The 17,258-nt window shown below is 39.1% G+C and overlaps 1 protein-coding gene across 4 annotated transcripts in view; it reads left to right on the forward strand.

Annotated features, from left to right (window-relative positions):
* The window catches only part of CD109 (CD109 molecule), a 114,721-nt gene extending 102,798 nt beyond the window's left edge, over window positions 1–11,923 (forward strand). For 3 of the 4 annotated variants that reach the window (XM_008139481.3, XM_054721654.1, XM_054721653.1), the window contains 7 exons: window positions 53–243; window positions 677–832; window positions 1,904–1,969; window positions 5,042–5,184; window positions 7,274–7,421; window positions 9,144–9,246; window positions 11,451–11,923. In XM_008139481.3, coding sequence (XP_008137703.2) covers window positions 53–243; window positions 677–832; window positions 1,904–1,969; window positions 5,042–5,184; window positions 7,274–7,421; window positions 9,144–9,246; window positions 11,451–11,623 — 980 coding nt within the window. In that variant the 3' untranslated portion in view covers window positions 11,624–11,923. Of the gene's footprint in view, window positions 1–52; window positions 244–676; window positions 870–1,903; window positions 1,970–5,041; window positions 5,185–7,273; window positions 7,422–9,143; window positions 9,247–11,450 lie in introns of those variants that run through there. The other variant, XM_054721655.1, reaches the window with a different exon arrangement.
* Window positions 11,924–17,258: the final 5,335 nt, after the last annotated feature.

Below are 17,258 nucleotides of genomic sequence, written 5' to 3' on the forward strand. Positions count from 1 at the left end.
AAAATGCAGTTTTTCTGTCATCGGTCATTCTGGCATTACTTTTCTCTTGCAGGAGACATGCAGTTCTGGGTGTCATCAGTGTCTGGACTTTCTGAGTCCTGGCAGCCCAGCTCCCTGGATATCGAAGTCGCAGCCTATGCGCTGCTCTCACACTTCCTGCAGCATCAGGTTGCTGAGGGAATCCCGATTATGAGGTGGCTGAGCAGGCAAAGAAACAGCTTGGGAGGTTTTGCATCTACCCAGGTGAGTCATGACAGTTTTTAATTTATTATCCATCTATCCATCCATAGCTTTAGTTGCTTTTTTTTTTTCATGACTTCATAAAATTACTTAGCAGTTTAAAAGTTAAGTAACTTAAGCCAAAGGTTTAAGTTACTCATTTTAACTTTTTCTCATCATGGATATAAACATCACCTCCGATATTTATAGGGAATAAATTAGTTCCCCATCTGTAGTAGCCATTTTTCCGTCTGTGGTAACTGACAATGTAGATGGTGAGTTCTGTCCCGCCGGTATTTCCTGAGCCTCTCAAGGAGATTCAAAGATGAATAAAGGAGACTTCTGCTCTCAGGGAAGGTGGATGACTGTATAGCGGGGGTCCTAAACATGACTGTGTTTACTCCTGGAAGACCTTGATATATACTTATATGCACACATGGTTTTCTTTTCTCAACAGGACACCATTGTGGCCTTGAAGGCCCTGTCTGAATTTGCTGCCCTGATGAACACAGAAGGGACACATATTCAAGTGACCGTGATGGCGTCTGGTGCACCAAGTCCTGTAAAGTTTCAGATTGACACACAGAACCGCTTTATCCTCCAGACGGCAGAGGTGTGGACAAGGGGCGGTTATTTAAAATTCTGTGCAGGTGACTCCTTAGGGTAGAAAATGGTTTTATCTCTGTTCTGTTGACTTCAACAAAGCTTGTTCCCAGAGCCCTGTAGAGACTGGGAGGAAGGAGTACACTCCTTTGGTTGAATTTGCTGAGCTGGGGAAGGGAGGAGGGGATGGGAACTTTGAAAAGGAGAAAACATGGACACGGACATATTGGGACCAGAATGAATACCCATTGAGATACTATTCTTTGCGGGAATTGTGCTCAATTTCTTTACATGTGCAACTGCACTTATTTCTCAAACCAACACTAAGAAGTAAGTTCCATCTAGCAGATATTTTCTTACTTTTATCCCTATTGTACACATGATAAAACTGAGGCTGAGAGAGGTTAAGAACTTGTTCAAGATCATGTTACTGACAACAGTAGAGTTACAACTTGAACTCATGGTTTCAAAGACCATGTTCTTTTCAGCTGCCCCACCTGGCCTCATTAGAGAATTGATAAAACCAGTAATAGAATTCTTACTTTGAAATGGAAAAAAGGCCTATGCTAGACCCTAACCTTATCCCCCTAGGTAACCTTGTGGGAACTTGAGGGTAATGGATGAAAGTAATAATTTCAAGGCTGGAAACGGAGGAAGAGGGGTTATGGCAAAGGAAAAGAAGGAATAAACTTAGTCATAGGCAATGATGATGTGTCACTGGGTTCCAGCATGACCAAGGGATTAGGCACTGACTAAGGGAGGTCAGCGGAGAGAGCTGGCTTGTTTCTTGTCTTTCATGCATCAGCCCCTACAGAAGGGCAGGCTACCCCTAGCGCTAATGTGCTTTTCTAAAGGGCAGAGGTGAGGGTGTGTGAAGAGTGGGTGCTACTTTCTCTAATTCACCTCTATCATGGTTGACCCATAGCTTTTGATGCATGAGGCCCTGTAAAGTTCTTAGAGCTTTCCACAGATTGCTCATGCCATATCCCTAATGAGGAATCACACTGACCTCTTGTGCTACTTGGAAGGGCCTAGATATGGAAAATTAGCCTTATTCACTTTTCCCCCCACCTTTATTCAGCTTCCTGTGACAGAGCCAATTGAAGTTAATATTTCCGCAAATGGCTTTGGATTTGCTATTTGTCAGGTATGTGATAATATTTGGTTTTGTTTGGTTAAATATGACTTGTTATAACAATTCTTTGGTTTGGGGCACTGCTAAATATTTAATTTAGACAATGTATAGAATCCTTAATGATTTATTTATATGATTTATGCAAGATAAATCACTATTAGAGATGTTATTAATGGGAGAATAGACAAACTCTATGGATTGATAATCTATTGGATAAATATTTCTTGGTTATTATATGTAGCTTGAAGTGAGGATGAAAATCCTCCAACACTATTCCTGTGAATTGTTGGAAACTCACACATTGTTTTATGAAAATAGAGCTCAGAATTTTAATGCTATGACTTGATAAATAAATATGCATTTTACTTACAACTTAATATTCATCAAACAATATAAAGGTCAACATGGCATTACAAGTAATTGACCCAAAGATAGGATATGTGTCTTGTACTAGAGCATGATATGGTTAATGCTCTGGTACAGGAAGAAAACCCAAAGAAATCTACTTTTTATCATGCAGTAGGGATTAGAATAAAATGAAAAACATGAAAAATACAGGATGAAATATAGGATGAAATAATTATTATGCTAAATAATACACAAAAATCATAGGAACTAAAAATCATTTCATTAGAAACCCAATATAATATGTGATAGGACCAACAATGATTATGTACTTGATTGGAAAAACAAACCAAACAAACCCTGAAAGATTTACTGAGAAAGTAAAAAAAAAAAAAAAAAAAAAAAAAGCTATTATAGAGAAAATGGACTTTTTAAAACACCAGGACAGTTGTTCTAGACAAGAGAGCAGATACACTTGCTATATACTTGCTAAGTAAGGCAGAGGCTCAGGTATAATTTAGGAACTTCCAAATAATTCTAAGATTAACTTTTCTGATACTCAGAACAAGTGAATGTTTTTTAAAAATCAAGGAAAAATGACCACAGTTAAAAGGAATGGTATTCAATGAAAAAGATTGACAGAAAAAAGAGTGAAGAGTTTATATTGGTCTTTACTAACAAAGACCAGGTGAAAATTCTCATTCCTAAACTATCTTTCAATGCAAACAGTAAATCTGAAAGTAAATACACAGGATATTTTATATACAATTGAAAAATTACATAAGTATACTTAAGTCACCAAATTGGTTGGAACTCCTTCTCGATAAACCAAATGTAGACAAATTCCTTAAGCCAAGTGATTTTTACTTGAGGTTTGAAGGGCACAGAGGTAAATATGGCACCTACTGGTCAGAATGTTCATCAGTCCTATGTCTTTATCAACATGCAGAAAACAAAAGGTAGGGACCAATAGGCACTGCTCATGACGGAGAAAAACATTGCAAAAAAGAAGGTCATGCTGGAATAAATGTTGAGATTTCCTCTAGTTGATATTTTTCTAAGGGCCCTGGAAAAAGAATGGCAAAGAAGACTCTCAGTTTTACAGTAAATGTTAACTTCTTTTGAGTAATAAAAGGCTAAGCTGTTAGAAATAAGCTGCAAGATCTTTTGAAGTTCTCTGAGTGAGCAGTTGAACTTTATTGTGGGCCAAACGTAAACCCTAATACTTAGTTATAGATGGCATTACTTATGTCCCAGAGGACAAATTTAATAGTCCTTGTTTGTGTCCTGATGATATTGGTTCTTTTTTTTTTTAAATATATTTTATTGATTTTTTACAGAGAGGAAGGGAGAGAGATAGAGAGTTAGAAACATCGGTGAGAGAGATACATCGACCAGCTGCCTCCTGCACAGCCCCCACTGGGGATGTGCCCACAACCAAGGTACATGCCCTTGACCGGAATCGAACCCGGGACCTTTCAGTCCGCAGGCTGACGCTCAATCCACTGAGCCAAACCGGTTTCAGCTGATATTGGTTCTTAAAGGACAATTGCATGCCACTGGAAGAGGGATGATGCAAGTAATAGAGATCGTCTCTCCAAAGTTATGAAACCATTCCTTCAACTGCTCCAAAAATACTCTATAATTTTAGTTGTAAAGAAAGAGTTGGAGAATTTCCAGGGTGAGAAAACAAGAATGATCAAGGGGATGAAGGATTTGAGCTGGGAGTGGCAGAATGAAAAGTTGGAAATCTTAGGTTTAAAAGATAAAGGCTCAGAGAAAGGATTTTTAATAGCATATACATCCACAATGGGTACTAGAGGTTTAATTCTCTGTGTGAGTGTGACTTAAGTATAATCAGAAAAAAACACACAAACAACTTACATAGTAATAAGGAAGGCTTATGAACCTTGGATCAAAAAATGTGAAAGAGGTAAAACATTTAGATTCCAGTACAACGTGGCATGAGGCAGGCCTAGAAAAATTTCCCAAGCTTCTGATCTTAGGATTCATTTGAGTAAAACACTGGTTCTCACACTACCCAGTGTCCACACAGCACCTCACATTATTGGTGGACGCAGAGTATGTATGTGCTGAAAAAGACCCAGTTGACTTGAAAACCATTATTTATTTTATCATCTCTGAAAAATATATGATAAAAAAAGGATCCTGAGCAGTTGAATAGGTTTCTGTCCCACCAAGGCTCCTAGATGTTTTAGTTTTGCTTTATCTTAGAGTTTCTAAGGTTCCAGTGTGTGAAAGATGACTTCACTTGGGCAGTAGAGTTTAGAAATTAGTGGACACTCTCAAGAAAGTTGGCAATAGATGTTTCTCTCTCCTCCCCCGACCCCTTTCACTCTCTGAAACTCAATGGAAAAAATATCCTTGAGTGAGGATTAAAAATAATAATAATAAAGAGAGAAAGTTGGCAATAGTTTCACTTTTTCCCAATAGGGAATGTTTTACATTCTTTGGAAAAAATAATACCCATGACTATCATTCATGATAGTCTATGACACTTGTTTTGGAATGCAAACTTTTCTCAGCTTTAAAAATCATTGCTTATAAACTTTCATAATAATGTTTGTTACTAATGAGATTTGGTTAGCTGGTAAAACTAATTTTTTTCTAGGTTGGAGATTGTGAATGTAGTTGAGAATCATTACCTAACATTTAGAAAACATAATGATGATAATTTATTGCTAATTTGTTATTAATGCTAATTTGTTATTTTTGCAGCTAAATGTTTTTTATAATGTGGAAGATTCAGAGTCTTCCATAAGACAAACATCAACCCAAAGTCAAGAAGTCTTTGACTTAGATGTTGCTGTAAAAGATAATGAAGATGATATCGATCATTTGAATTTGAATGTATGCACAAGGTTGGTATCTGTTTAACTCTCCTCCTCTTTCTTCTTTAAAAAAGAAAAGATTTGAAGATTTAATTATTTATGTATATCTAACTATATCAATACAGAAGGAGTTACATTGAACAAAGATTTGTTATGTATTACATTTTAGACTTCAAACTAGAAATGTGTGAACTGCTAATAATATTTAAGCATTTCTCAATGTGTCATAAGAACTTTGCATGGAAAAATTTACTAAAACTCAGGTCTAATTGATGAAAACTGGAAATTAACCAATCACGTTTAATACACTCAAATTGGTTATTTCTTGTTGGTAGTAATTTTTATGTTAAGCAATTATTCCAGGTTCATATTTAGTGTTCAGTGTTATTTAAAAAAAATTTTATTTGTTAATCCTCACCCGAGGATATTTTTTCATTGATGTTTAGATAGAGTGGAAGAGAGAGGGAAAGACAGAGAGAAATATTGATGTGAAAGAAAACATATCGATTGGTTGCCTCCTGCATGAGCCCTGACCAGGGTCTGGGCCAGGGAGGAGCCTGCAACCAAGGTACATGACCTTGGCCAGAATCAAACCTGAGATCCTTTGATCCAAAGGCCGACACTCTGTCCACTGAACCAAACCAGTTAGGGTGAGTGTTATATTTTTAACTCAAAATTTCATAAGAGCAGTCAAGTTCAATGAAGATAGTGAAAATATTCCAATTTAGAAGGTCTTCACTGTGGATAATTAGGCACTTATGGCTTTTGGGAGTACGTGTAAGGTATTTGTAAATTTGGTTTGTATCCAAAGTGTCTGAGAATCTTGTTAAATCATAAGGCAAAAAAGGCTCCACTCAAAGGTATAGTGGAGCAGGGTCTGTGAAGCTGCGGTCCTCAGCTTTCTGCTCATTCTAACACACAAGTTTGAGAGCAGCTCCTTTAGGAAGTTCTTTTTAAAAATTTTTTATTTTCTTTAAAAAAGCATTGTTTATTGATTTCAGAGAGGAAGGGAGAAGGAGAGAGAGATAGAAACACCAATGATGAGAGAGAATCATCGACTGGCTGCCTCCTGCACGCCCCCTACTGGGGATCAAACCCACAACCTGGGCATGTGCCCTGACCAGGAATTGAACCAGTAACCTCCTGATTCATTGGCCACTGCTCAACCACTGAGCCACACCAGCCAGGCAGAAAGTTCTTGAATCAAGAGACTTGACAGTTGGGATTGCTGAGCCAGCTGCAGTCAGCAGTTGTACTGTATGGCTTTTCCACCGGTCATAGGTTCGTGGCTCTCAAAAGCAAGATTTTCTGCCAGCCCTGCTGGGGTTTGCTGCGGGAAAGGACACCAGGAACTCACTTAACGATGCTATGATCCTTTCATGCTGGAGACACGCTCCTTCCCGTAACCACGCTGGGCTCCTTCTGCTCCAAACAGAAAGTTCTTGCCAGCTCTTTATTTTAGAACAATATTTACTTTAAAGGAGACAAAATGTTGTTGGTGCCCAGGTGCTTTGATGCTGACATTGTGCACAGCAGTGTGAGGGAACGAGGCGGGGTGATAAAGCTTTCCGAGGCTTGTCCCTGTCTCCAGGTGGCCAAAGAAAACACAGAATGTGCTCCAAGTATGCGGGAGAACAAAGGGAAGGACGTAAAACCAGACGAAGGCAAGGTTGCTAGAGACTTGGCCCAGCTCTGCTGCGAAGTGGCCGTGAACGCTGCCTCTGTCAGTCCTGGCTTCCTGCGGGAACCTTTCGGGCTGTCGGCTTTGGAGAAAATGAACACTGCAGTTCAGTTTGGAGTCCCCGCTCGAAAACAGAGTTGCCTGCTGAACGGGCACCTAGGTTGTACCTGTCATACCCTACCCAGGCCCGTTACATGGCAGGCATTTCGCACTGTCGGCGAAGTGAACACGTTTCTACCATTACGCCTCCTGTGGTTGAAAGTGGATAAGGATTTCACACCTGGAAGGAAAGGATTACCTGTTTCACAGTTTTCTGCAGTGATTTTCATTGGAACGAGATAGTAATGTTTGAAATGACACTTGGCAGTTTTAACTTTTCTATGAAGATTGTTAGCCAGCAGCTTTCGGTTTTTCTTCCATCCTTTCCTTTCGATGTAGGTTTTCGGGCCCAGAAAGAAGTGGCATGGCCCTCATGGAAGTGAACCTGCTCAGCGGTTTCACTGTGCCTTCAGACGCAATTCCTCTGAGCGAGACGGTGAAGAAAGTGGAGTGCGATCATGGGAAACTCAACCTGTACTTGGATTCTGTAAGCAGTGAAACCTCTTTCATAATGGTGACCATTGACAGAGCCTCTGTCTCTTGTGTTCAAAGTCTCCCTTACTTTACGCATGTTTTCTTTAAGTTGTTATTTCAGCGTTTTGTGTCCCTGAGTGACTTTAACACAGCAACCTTATATTTGTTCTCATTAAAAAGACATCATTATAGAATTCGTTTAATTAAATAGAATTGCTATTAATGATGACCCCGATGAAAGTATTGATAACCAAATCATTATTTCATGCCAGATGTAAAATAAATATATAGAAACTGCCACATTAGAATTTTAAAAATTAAGTCCAGATCTCACTTTGAGAATCCCTCTCCCGCCTCAGGGAATTGCTAAACATATTTGTTTAAATGCTGATGATGAAAGCTTTAATTACATGTTTTAAAATGCTTTTATGAAGCTTTTAATAAATCCCAAATGGGTTTAATATTCCTGCATTGATGTCAGGTGCTTACATAATAGAAGAATATTTTCAGAGGTTTGATCTTTACATATAATTATTACATAATTTTCATACATACTTCCCATTGCTGTATGAAAATTATTGATCCAAGAATAAGGTGCATAAAATATGTGAGAATAAGGTAAGTGAAGAATACAAGACTCTACTTATGTCTCAAAACCGCTGGTCTGTAAGTTTATTCTTTTCTTCTAACATCTATATGAAATTCATAGGTTGAATTGAAATTGAGTTCTAAGTGTTTTTAGGATTTCATGTTACATGGGGGGAATATGTATGTTTCTTATTCCAGTTTTGCCAAATATGAATCAGAAATATATTGCTTTAACAATATATCTACTTTTTAAAAGCTAGTTCTTGAATGTTCTCATTGTTTTAAGACTTCAAAAGTCACTATGGTTAAAAACCTGTTAAAATTAATTTGGAGTCTCTAGGATTCTGTTGCTGTTCAGGAATTTTCATATACTAAATAACTGCTTGAAAGCCACAGACCTGATTTAGAACTTGAAGAACAGACTTAAGGTTTTTATTTAATAACATAATTGATTTTGAAGTTTGTCCTATACCTGAGATGTTCTTGTAAACAGTTATCTTAATTTGAGTGTCCATTATGTTTTGACAGATTTATTTGAATTTTTATTTACTGCTAATTGGTATATGATGGAATGTTTGAAGGCATTTATCAATTTTGGATTCCTTAACCAGTTTTGTTTGCCAAATTGGCATAAGCTGTCCCTCTTAGAAGCAAGGAGGCTGGCCTTTTGTACTTCATATCAGTCATTGGCTGTGGGGTGCTCCCGCCTACCCGCTGTACCCGTCCACCCCAGGGTCACCTCACTCACTGGGAGAAGTGGCTCCTGTGAGCTGAGGGCCTTTCTCCAGATAAGGGGCTGCTGTGAGCTCTGAGCAGGAACTGCTGTGGGTGCACTGCCTGAGGCAGGGGGTCTGGGTGAGGCACCAGGGCCTCAGAGCATTTGGCCTTGGGATTGCTGCTTGACCACTCAGTATCTATCCCTCTCAGCAAAATGGAAGTAAGATCAATGCCTGTCCTGTAAGGGTAGTTTATGACTAAATGAGATAATTTATATAAAGTGCTTACCAGAGTACAGGGCATGTAGAAGTGCTCCCTGCAGGTTAGTTTCTGTATCTGTTTCCTAAAATGATAAGAAAAAGAAAAATCTTTTACTTTTTCATGAACACATAGTCTGCCATTTTCTTAAAAGTCTTTTGTGTTTTTCAAGGTGAATGAAAGCCAGTTCTGTGTTGATATCCCTGCTGTGAGGAACTTTAAAGTTTCAAGTACACAAGATGCTTCTGTGTCCATAGTGGATTACTATGAACCAAGTAAGTGAGTTCTGAGTTCCTGTTACTTTAGGAGTTAAGCTAGGCATCCACCCATCCATCCCTTCAATTCATTCACTCACTCATTAGTTCATTTATTCAAAGTGGTCACCAACTGAATTGGTTTTGTGGTGGGGGGTATTGTTAGGGGAAGTGTAGGAGGTAGGGGAACAGGAGGTAAGCTTTTCATTTAAATGAAGACAACTGATCATTTACAAGGTCCTTGTGGGACATTTTGGGGAACCACTGATGTTATACCTTTTTTTCTGCCAGAAGGATGGGATATGCTGTGGAGACTCAAGGATAGTACCTAGTTATCCAACTTTGTTATTTAACCTTGCTGCAAAATTTTCCAATTGATATTTCTTAGGTGTGTGGAGAACATTTTCAACCTTTAAGAAACAAAAGAGGTTCAGTCTATGTAAATTTATTTTTGTGTGTGTAAAACAACTTATTTATGAGGGGCACATTTTTAAACAAACATTTGGGAAAGATCAGAGTTTTAAAAGCCTACCATCTCATTTTTGAAAATCCTAAAGTTGGAAAACATATTTATAACATTAAAAAAAATAAATAGCCAGGAAGAAATTTGAATATAGAATATTTTTGAAAATTGTAAAAATTAAAGTAATCCTATCTAATAAAAGAGTAATATGCAAATTGACCATCACTCCAACACACAAGATGGCTTACCCCATTTGGTCAAAGATGGCTGCCCCCATGTGGACACAAGATGGCCACCACAAGATGGCCAGCAGGGGAGGGCAGTTGGGAGGGACCAGGTCTGCAAGGGAGGGCAGTTGGGGGCAATCAAGCCTGCAGGGGAGGGCAGTTAGGGGTGACCAGGCCGGCAGAAGAGGGAAGTTGGGGGTGACCGGGCCTGCAAGGAAGGGCAGTTGTGGGGGATCCAGGCCTGCAGGGGAGTGCAGTTGGGGGGGACCAGGCCTGCAGGGAAGGGCAGTTAGGGGTGGCCAGGCCTGAAGGGGAGGGCAGTTAGGGGCAAACACGCTGGCAGGGGAGCAGTTAGGCATCAATCAGGCTGGCAGGGGAGTGGTTAGGGGGTGATCAGGATGGCAGGCAGAAGCGGTTAGGGGCAATCAGGAAGGCAGGCAGGCGAGCAGTTGGGAACCAGCAGTCCTGGATTGTGAGAGGGATGTCCGACTGTCGGACATCCCTCGAGGGGTCCCAAATTGGAGAGGGTGCAGGCTGGCCTGAGAGACACCCCCCATCCCCACCATGCATGAATTTTGTGCACCAGGCCTCTAGTTTGTTTTATAATGAGTTCATTAGAGTGTTATAAGTGCTTTATATAGTTTGTTTCATACTAGCTTATCCTATAAAATTTACCAAAGCTGAGTACTTTTTAGCGATTATGCTTTCAATGTTTTAAAGCAGCAATTTTCATTTCTTTTCATCTCATGGCACACATAAACTAATTACTAAAATTCTGCAGCACTCCCCCAAATAACATTTTTTGCTGATCTGACAAAAAATAGGTATAATTTTGATTCATTCACATTGGACAGCTATGGGTATATTGACTGTTGTCCTGTTTTATTTGGCAATGTAAGGGAAAGGAGGCCAGTGCCCCTGACTCAATAGAGAGGTATTACATGTTTTAAAAATTCTTGCGGCACCCCAGTTGGAAAATCACCGTTTTAAAGCATTGAAACAAGGCATTGCATAAGTGGAGTTTTCTTCATATTTTTGTAATTTTAAATAGAGCCCTTGGTAAATACCTTGTTTCTGTTTTTAAAAAATTAATTTATTTTTCAATTATAGTTAACATACAGCATAAATATCTCTTTTCAGTAGTTCTCATGATCAGAACTTTACTCAAATGCATAGACAATATTGCCCTAAAAGAAACTCTGGAGGAGGTGAAACAACCCTCAATTGAAAGTCTTTTCCGTTCCACAAGGCTCCGGGGTGCGTGCCCTGAAGCAGGCAGCTGCAGCCCATCTTCTCTGTCCAGGCCGGCAACTGCTGGTGGTGCACAGATTGGACCGAAAGCACTGTTTCCCACTTGGATTTGGTTAGCAGTGTGGGCCCCTCTGGAGCATTTCAGTTGTTTCTTGTAAAGAAAAATAGAATTATATGGAGAATGGAAAACTCAGGAAAGCGTATTGAAATGCTTTTAAGTTTTGGCAAAGTAAACGTTTCTAAACAAGGGAGACGTGTAAACCGATGTCCTCCTCTTTGAACAGGGAGACGCGCGGTGAGAAGTTACAACTCCAAAGCGAAGCTGTCCTCCTGTGACCTCTGTGGGAAAGCTGGGGGCTGCCACTGCACGAGTGGCGCGCCGGCCTCCCTCCATCGCTCTCCAGTTGTTTTTGTTTCCTGTTTCGTGCTCCTGTTCTCTTTGCAGCGTGGACTGTGACTTACCTTTTAAGGGCTCCGTGGAACCCATTTCCAGAGTCACATGTGATTGTCTTATTTTCATAATCCAATGTTGCTTCTATTTTGAAAAACAATTTTTTTCTTTCTTTTTGCGGGGTTGAGGGGGATGCTGTACAGCAGGTCTTAGTATGTATGGCTGCATAGGTTTCTTCACCTGACTTCCGTGTGCAACAAAATGTAGAATGATTGCAGCTGTATATCTTTATTTTTCCCTTCTTTAAAATATTTTAGGATTTTGGAGGAGGTGTTGTTTTCTCCAGAATAAATGTGTTATTTTAGATCCATTCTTCTTTTCATTTTCCAGAGGAAATGAGGTTCTTCAGACTTGTTAAACATCCGTCTTTCCTTCAGTATTGATAACCTAAAAATAAAAGGCCAAAGCTAGAGGCATCAGCATTTATTTGAGATAAAAAGGAATAGTCACTCGGAAAGCACTGATTCAGGCAGAAGCCCAGACAGTGTTTGGGTTAGGAGGCAAAGACAAGGGGAATGTATGAGAAAGGGAAGGCAAGCAGTGACATCATTAGAAGGAAGATGCTTCTGTGGGTGCAGATAAGCTAACCTAGCGATGTTTAATTCTGAACCATGTTTTTAATTTTCAGTTCCGTAGCCATCAGTGTGGTAGTCACAATAGCTGCTTCCTTGCTATCCTTGCAGACACAATGCCGCTTTAGGTTATTTTGCCCTGTTTTTAACATTCCAAAGGTGTGAGGCATCAGACTTGCGAGGCAGCTCCTTTGGGATGGCAGCTCTGACTCCATTTCAAAGTAGCTTCATTCATATTATTTTTTAGTATTAAAGACGAATTTCCCGAGAACTGGGAGAAAACAACCAGGAGGAGGAGCTTGTTCTGTTCCCTTCCCACACCCACCTTAACACTGCTCCCAGCCCACCCCACCGCCATGGTCTCTGTACCACCTTTGTCATTGCATATCACATCCCTCTTTTTCCAATGTAGATGGTGAATTTTTTTTTTTTATAAAAATGTTGTTTTTCCACTCCAAATGTAACCATATACCACATACCTTTACTCTTCCTCTGTTTGTCTTCTGGAGAGAAGAATGGGAAAGGGAACGTGTTTTCCTGTGCTTTGCTGGTGGGGGCAGTGGTTGAGGTGTGTACAGAAAGCTGCCCGAAGGGGTCCTAGGTGTGCTGTTCTCCTTCAGGGGGAGGGTTGGAGCGCGTTGCAATACTTGCCTTATGTGTCTTAGACTAGAAGGTCCTAGACCAGGAGGCACAAGCTTTGTTAGCAATAGGGCGTGATAAGCCAGGGCTATGACAAAATCTTCGGTAAGTCACGGCTGAGTGACGGCTCTGGTCTGCGAAAGCAGCTGAGGTTTGCCAGGGACCAGAGTTGTGGTGTGATGGCTGAAGTGAAGTATGTAGGGCATTGCCGGGGACCTGCCAAAGTGCTTCTAGGCTCCAGCGTCTGAGCGCCAGACTGCCGGCTGTCTGGGGACATCTGATGCTTGCTGCGAATCATTAAGAAGTTTCTTGAATTTTGAGCACCTGGGTCATAATATTCATTTATCTGGGTGAAATCTTTAAAGAATTCCTTTCCTGTTTTTTCTCTTTTCTCTCCTCCCTCTGTCTTACTTCCCTTCCCTTCTTTCTTTCTACTTCCCCTTCTAAATATATTAAAATATATTAGCTATATAAAAAAACAAATGAAAGAACTTTTACTAAGTCTAAGAAATGTTTTAATATTACTCCTTAAGTCCATGGCATATCTCTCAAGCGGACCTGGGAAAAATAATTGCCATGGGCTCCAGAGAGTCTGCATTACAGTATTTTCAACTGTTTAAAAATAAATCTGTCAAAAGTAAAGTATGCAAATATATCCTTTAAAAGGAATTTTAAAGAAAATTTTATTTTTTTGTGAATTTTAAGGAAGTGTAGTCGAGTGCATGTTCATGTATTATTGCTTATGGATATTTTGGATACCAAAGTAGAAATCACCAGCATTTAGTGCTTTAAAGTTTGAGAGGTCTATGGAGACAGAGCAGTTAAATAGCAAACAAATAATTTTCCTGTGTTTGTTTCCAAGTGGGGAAAAGTTCTGTCACACCTTTGAACACTCTGATCTAGAATATCATTGTTATATGTAACTAGAGGCCTGGTGCATGAATTCGTGCACGGATGGGTCCGGCCAGCCCACCCCGATAGGGCCATTGGCTGGGCCGGCCAGGGGAAGGGGCTGCAGGCAGTTGGCCAGCCAGCCCCGCCCCCTGGTCAAACTCCTGGTCAGGAACTCCCGGTTGAGGGGACAATTTGCATATTAGCCTTTTATTATATAGGATTGGATGTCACATGTGTGGGCCTCCTGTATGGTGTAATGAAGCTGGCGATGGGGTGGGGGGGTTGACAAAGGTACCTCCTACCCTGCCCTGCTGACCATCAATACCTTATATTCTTTGGTGAACAATTTATACTTAACTTTGAGTGTAATATATTAGAAAACCCTAGAATGGACAGGCCAGTGGAAGATAGCTTGAATCTTTTTTTTATTTTATCCTCACCCAAGGATATTTTTCATTGATTCTAGAGAGGAAGGGAGAAAGGAAGGGAGGGAAGAAAGGAGGGGGAGGGATGGGGTGAGGGGGGGGGGGGGGAGAGAGAGAGAGAGAGAGAGAAAGAGAGAGAGAGAGGTAGAGGTGTGAGAGAAACAATGATCCATTGCCTTCCATAACCTGCAACCTTTTGATGCATAGGATCAAAAGGCCATGGGGCCAGGCTTTGAATATTTTTTAGACCATATTTCCTCATTTAAAAATTAGGACTTCCTCCTTCATGTCTCAGAGGACTTGCCTGCTACAGGCCATGGGTTTGCATGAAAAGTGATTAAAAAGCCACAGAAATAAGGAGAAAGGAGGACACATAGTAGTGAAAATTAATGGTATAGACCATTTTCTTCACATGCAATGTGTAATTTTAAAAACTCACTTTACCTGTAAGTTTGCTTATGCTGACTTAAATTCCATTTAGAATGCCATCAATTTCATATACTGATAGGAACTAATTTAAAGCCCCCCCCCCCCTCCTTTTTCCATCAACTGGGAGCCTTATTAAGTAACACCAGCATTCCTCACTTCCAGTTTTGAGTGACAATGGTTCCTCAACAGAGACTGAATGTTGGGAAAACTAGTAGCGAAACAATTCAAGAACAGAACAATGCTTTTATATTTGTTTTCACCATCTTACTACCTATTGTACTTTGTTTTCCATATGTCCTAACAATAATATCTTTGTTTTAGTATGTTGATTATAGTAAAATTCAAGGAGAATTGTGCTAATATAAAATCCATATATATATCTATCACCTAACAGTTTGTTACTTCTATATGCAATACCATATCCTACATGTGGAAATTTTCAGAATTGTAGATAGCATAATTCTCACTGCTCCCATTCTTTTGAACCTGGATATAGTTATTTTTTTTAAAGTTATGTTTATTCCTAATTTCTGTTTATGTTAAGTATAGTTATAAATAGTCTGGCAATATAACACCATTTATTTTTATTTTGATATAATTCATTTATTTCATTAAACATTTTTGGCTGTCCTATGACATTTTTTAAAAAATTGAAGCTATGATTTCTTTGGGCCATTTAAAAAAGAAGCCATCTTATTAACCTGTTGGTATATAATCTGGAGTTATTTGTAACAGCCTTACTTTTTATAATTTGAGTTATTGAAGTTTTAATACTGATTTCTATAAAAATATGTTGTAAATACTTCCTTGACAAGGTTTCTTAACGTAAGGACAATAATATTTTGAGCTTGCCAAGTGGCTACTATGGGTCCAAGTGCCATTGTATATTTATTCTTGGGTGCATTATTTTCTTGCACATTGTGAATCTGAGACACTTACAGTAAGTGGATTCACTCTTGGATAAGCTTCAGAACCTTTTATACTCTCCATAGAGGCTTCTGTTAAACAGAAGAGCACGTTCTTCATTTTCCTTTGTTTTCAACTTATAATAAAGCATAATACTTGTAGGAACTTAAAATTTTTCTGTCTTCTATTCGAATGATATTTATGTTAATATTAAGTATCTTAAGTTACATTGGGAGTAATTGGAGCTGCAATTATTTTTACCACTACTTTGAATAGAGGTCTGTTGTTTTACTTCAGGAAACTAAATATTAACTATACATTTTTTATTAAGTACATATCAGTGGGAGTAGGCTTGTTTCAAAATTATTTCTAGCCAATGAGTTTTGTTTTCGTGTGCCTCATCCAAAGACAGGGCCACATTGCATCATTCCTTAGAATGTTGTCATTTTGACTGCCATTATTATTCTAACACAGGAAAATAGATATTTTCTGGATGGTTTCTGAGTTTCTCACTTCAAGGGATACTGACACACGTGTGTGTGTGTGTGTGTGTCTCTGGAATAAGGATGATATTGATATATGTAGCCACATATTTAAGAAGAATTCTATCTCATGTTGTCATGAGGCCACAATTTACCACTCTTCTTTGAGATTTATCTTTAATAGCTTCAATAAAATATGGCTCTATCCTGGTCCCTCAAGCCTTTATGTTTTGGATTTTTAGGAGGTTGCAGTTGATGTGGTAGAGTCAATTTCTTATGAACACAGGAAGGTTTATAAAATTTTGCTCATAAATCTCCTATTTTGATAAGCTGTTTTGCATATGTGTCAAATACTGTTGAAATGAAGCATTATTTTCCCAGAAACTAAAGCTTTATATATTGATCAAGGTAATTCTGAAAGTTTAAATTTTAAATGTTATGTTATTGTTAATTGTACTCTATTATGTATTCAATAAAAATCATGGTTTATCAATAAAAAATTAAAATGCCCATCTATTATAAGTGTTGTTTTTATCTTAACTTAAATCATGTCTATAGCACATCTGTAAACATGTTTAGTTGTGAGAAGTGGGTTGTCTGAGGGTAGGTTAGAGTTGGCATTATTGTGTGACAAGAATTTGACATGAATAAGGTGAAGGAGACTTGATCATGAACCCCCTTCACTTCCTTCCTCATTCTTTGTGTTTGGTATTGGAGTGGGGTTCGTAGTCACCTAATAATATCAATTAATTTAATATGATTAATTTAATGCCATCCTTATACAATAATATAGTCATTAGAGTCTCTGGACAGATATTTAGATTAAAAAATAAATCTATATCTCAACTCTAGGAAGCTTAGTTTGGAGACTGGGAAAAGATGTAATTACATACTGAAAATATCTATAATGGTAGTTTCCATCTTGTTTCACCATCAGACTCCCAAAAAGAACTTGGTTTAGAGGAGAAACCAAGATAGCGGCATAGGTAAACACCTGAACTTGCTGCCTCGCACAACAAATTCAAAACTACAACTAAAAGGCAAAATGGACATCATCCAGAACCACAGGAAGGCTGGCTAAGTGGAAATTCTACAACTAGAAGGGAAGAGAAAAACACACTGAGACTCGGGAGCTGAGGAAGTAATGTGCAGAGGTATGGAGGCGCACGAGTGCATGGAGAGGGCTGGCAACTGAGTACGCAGCTGGCTTTTTCAATCAGGAGGGAGACACAAGCTCCCGACTGCTCTGAATTCCAGTTCCGAGCGAGACTCTGGGGACCCAGACTCTTACGGG

The sequence above is a fragment of the Eptesicus fuscus genome, chromosome 10 (assembly GCF_027574615.1).
Source record: "Eptesicus fuscus isolate TK198812 chromosome 10, DD_ASM_mEF_20220401, whole genome shotgun sequence".
In the NCBI taxonomy this organism is placed as follows: domain Eukaryota; kingdom Metazoa; phylum Chordata; class Mammalia; order Chiroptera; family Vespertilionidae; genus Eptesicus; species Eptesicus fuscus.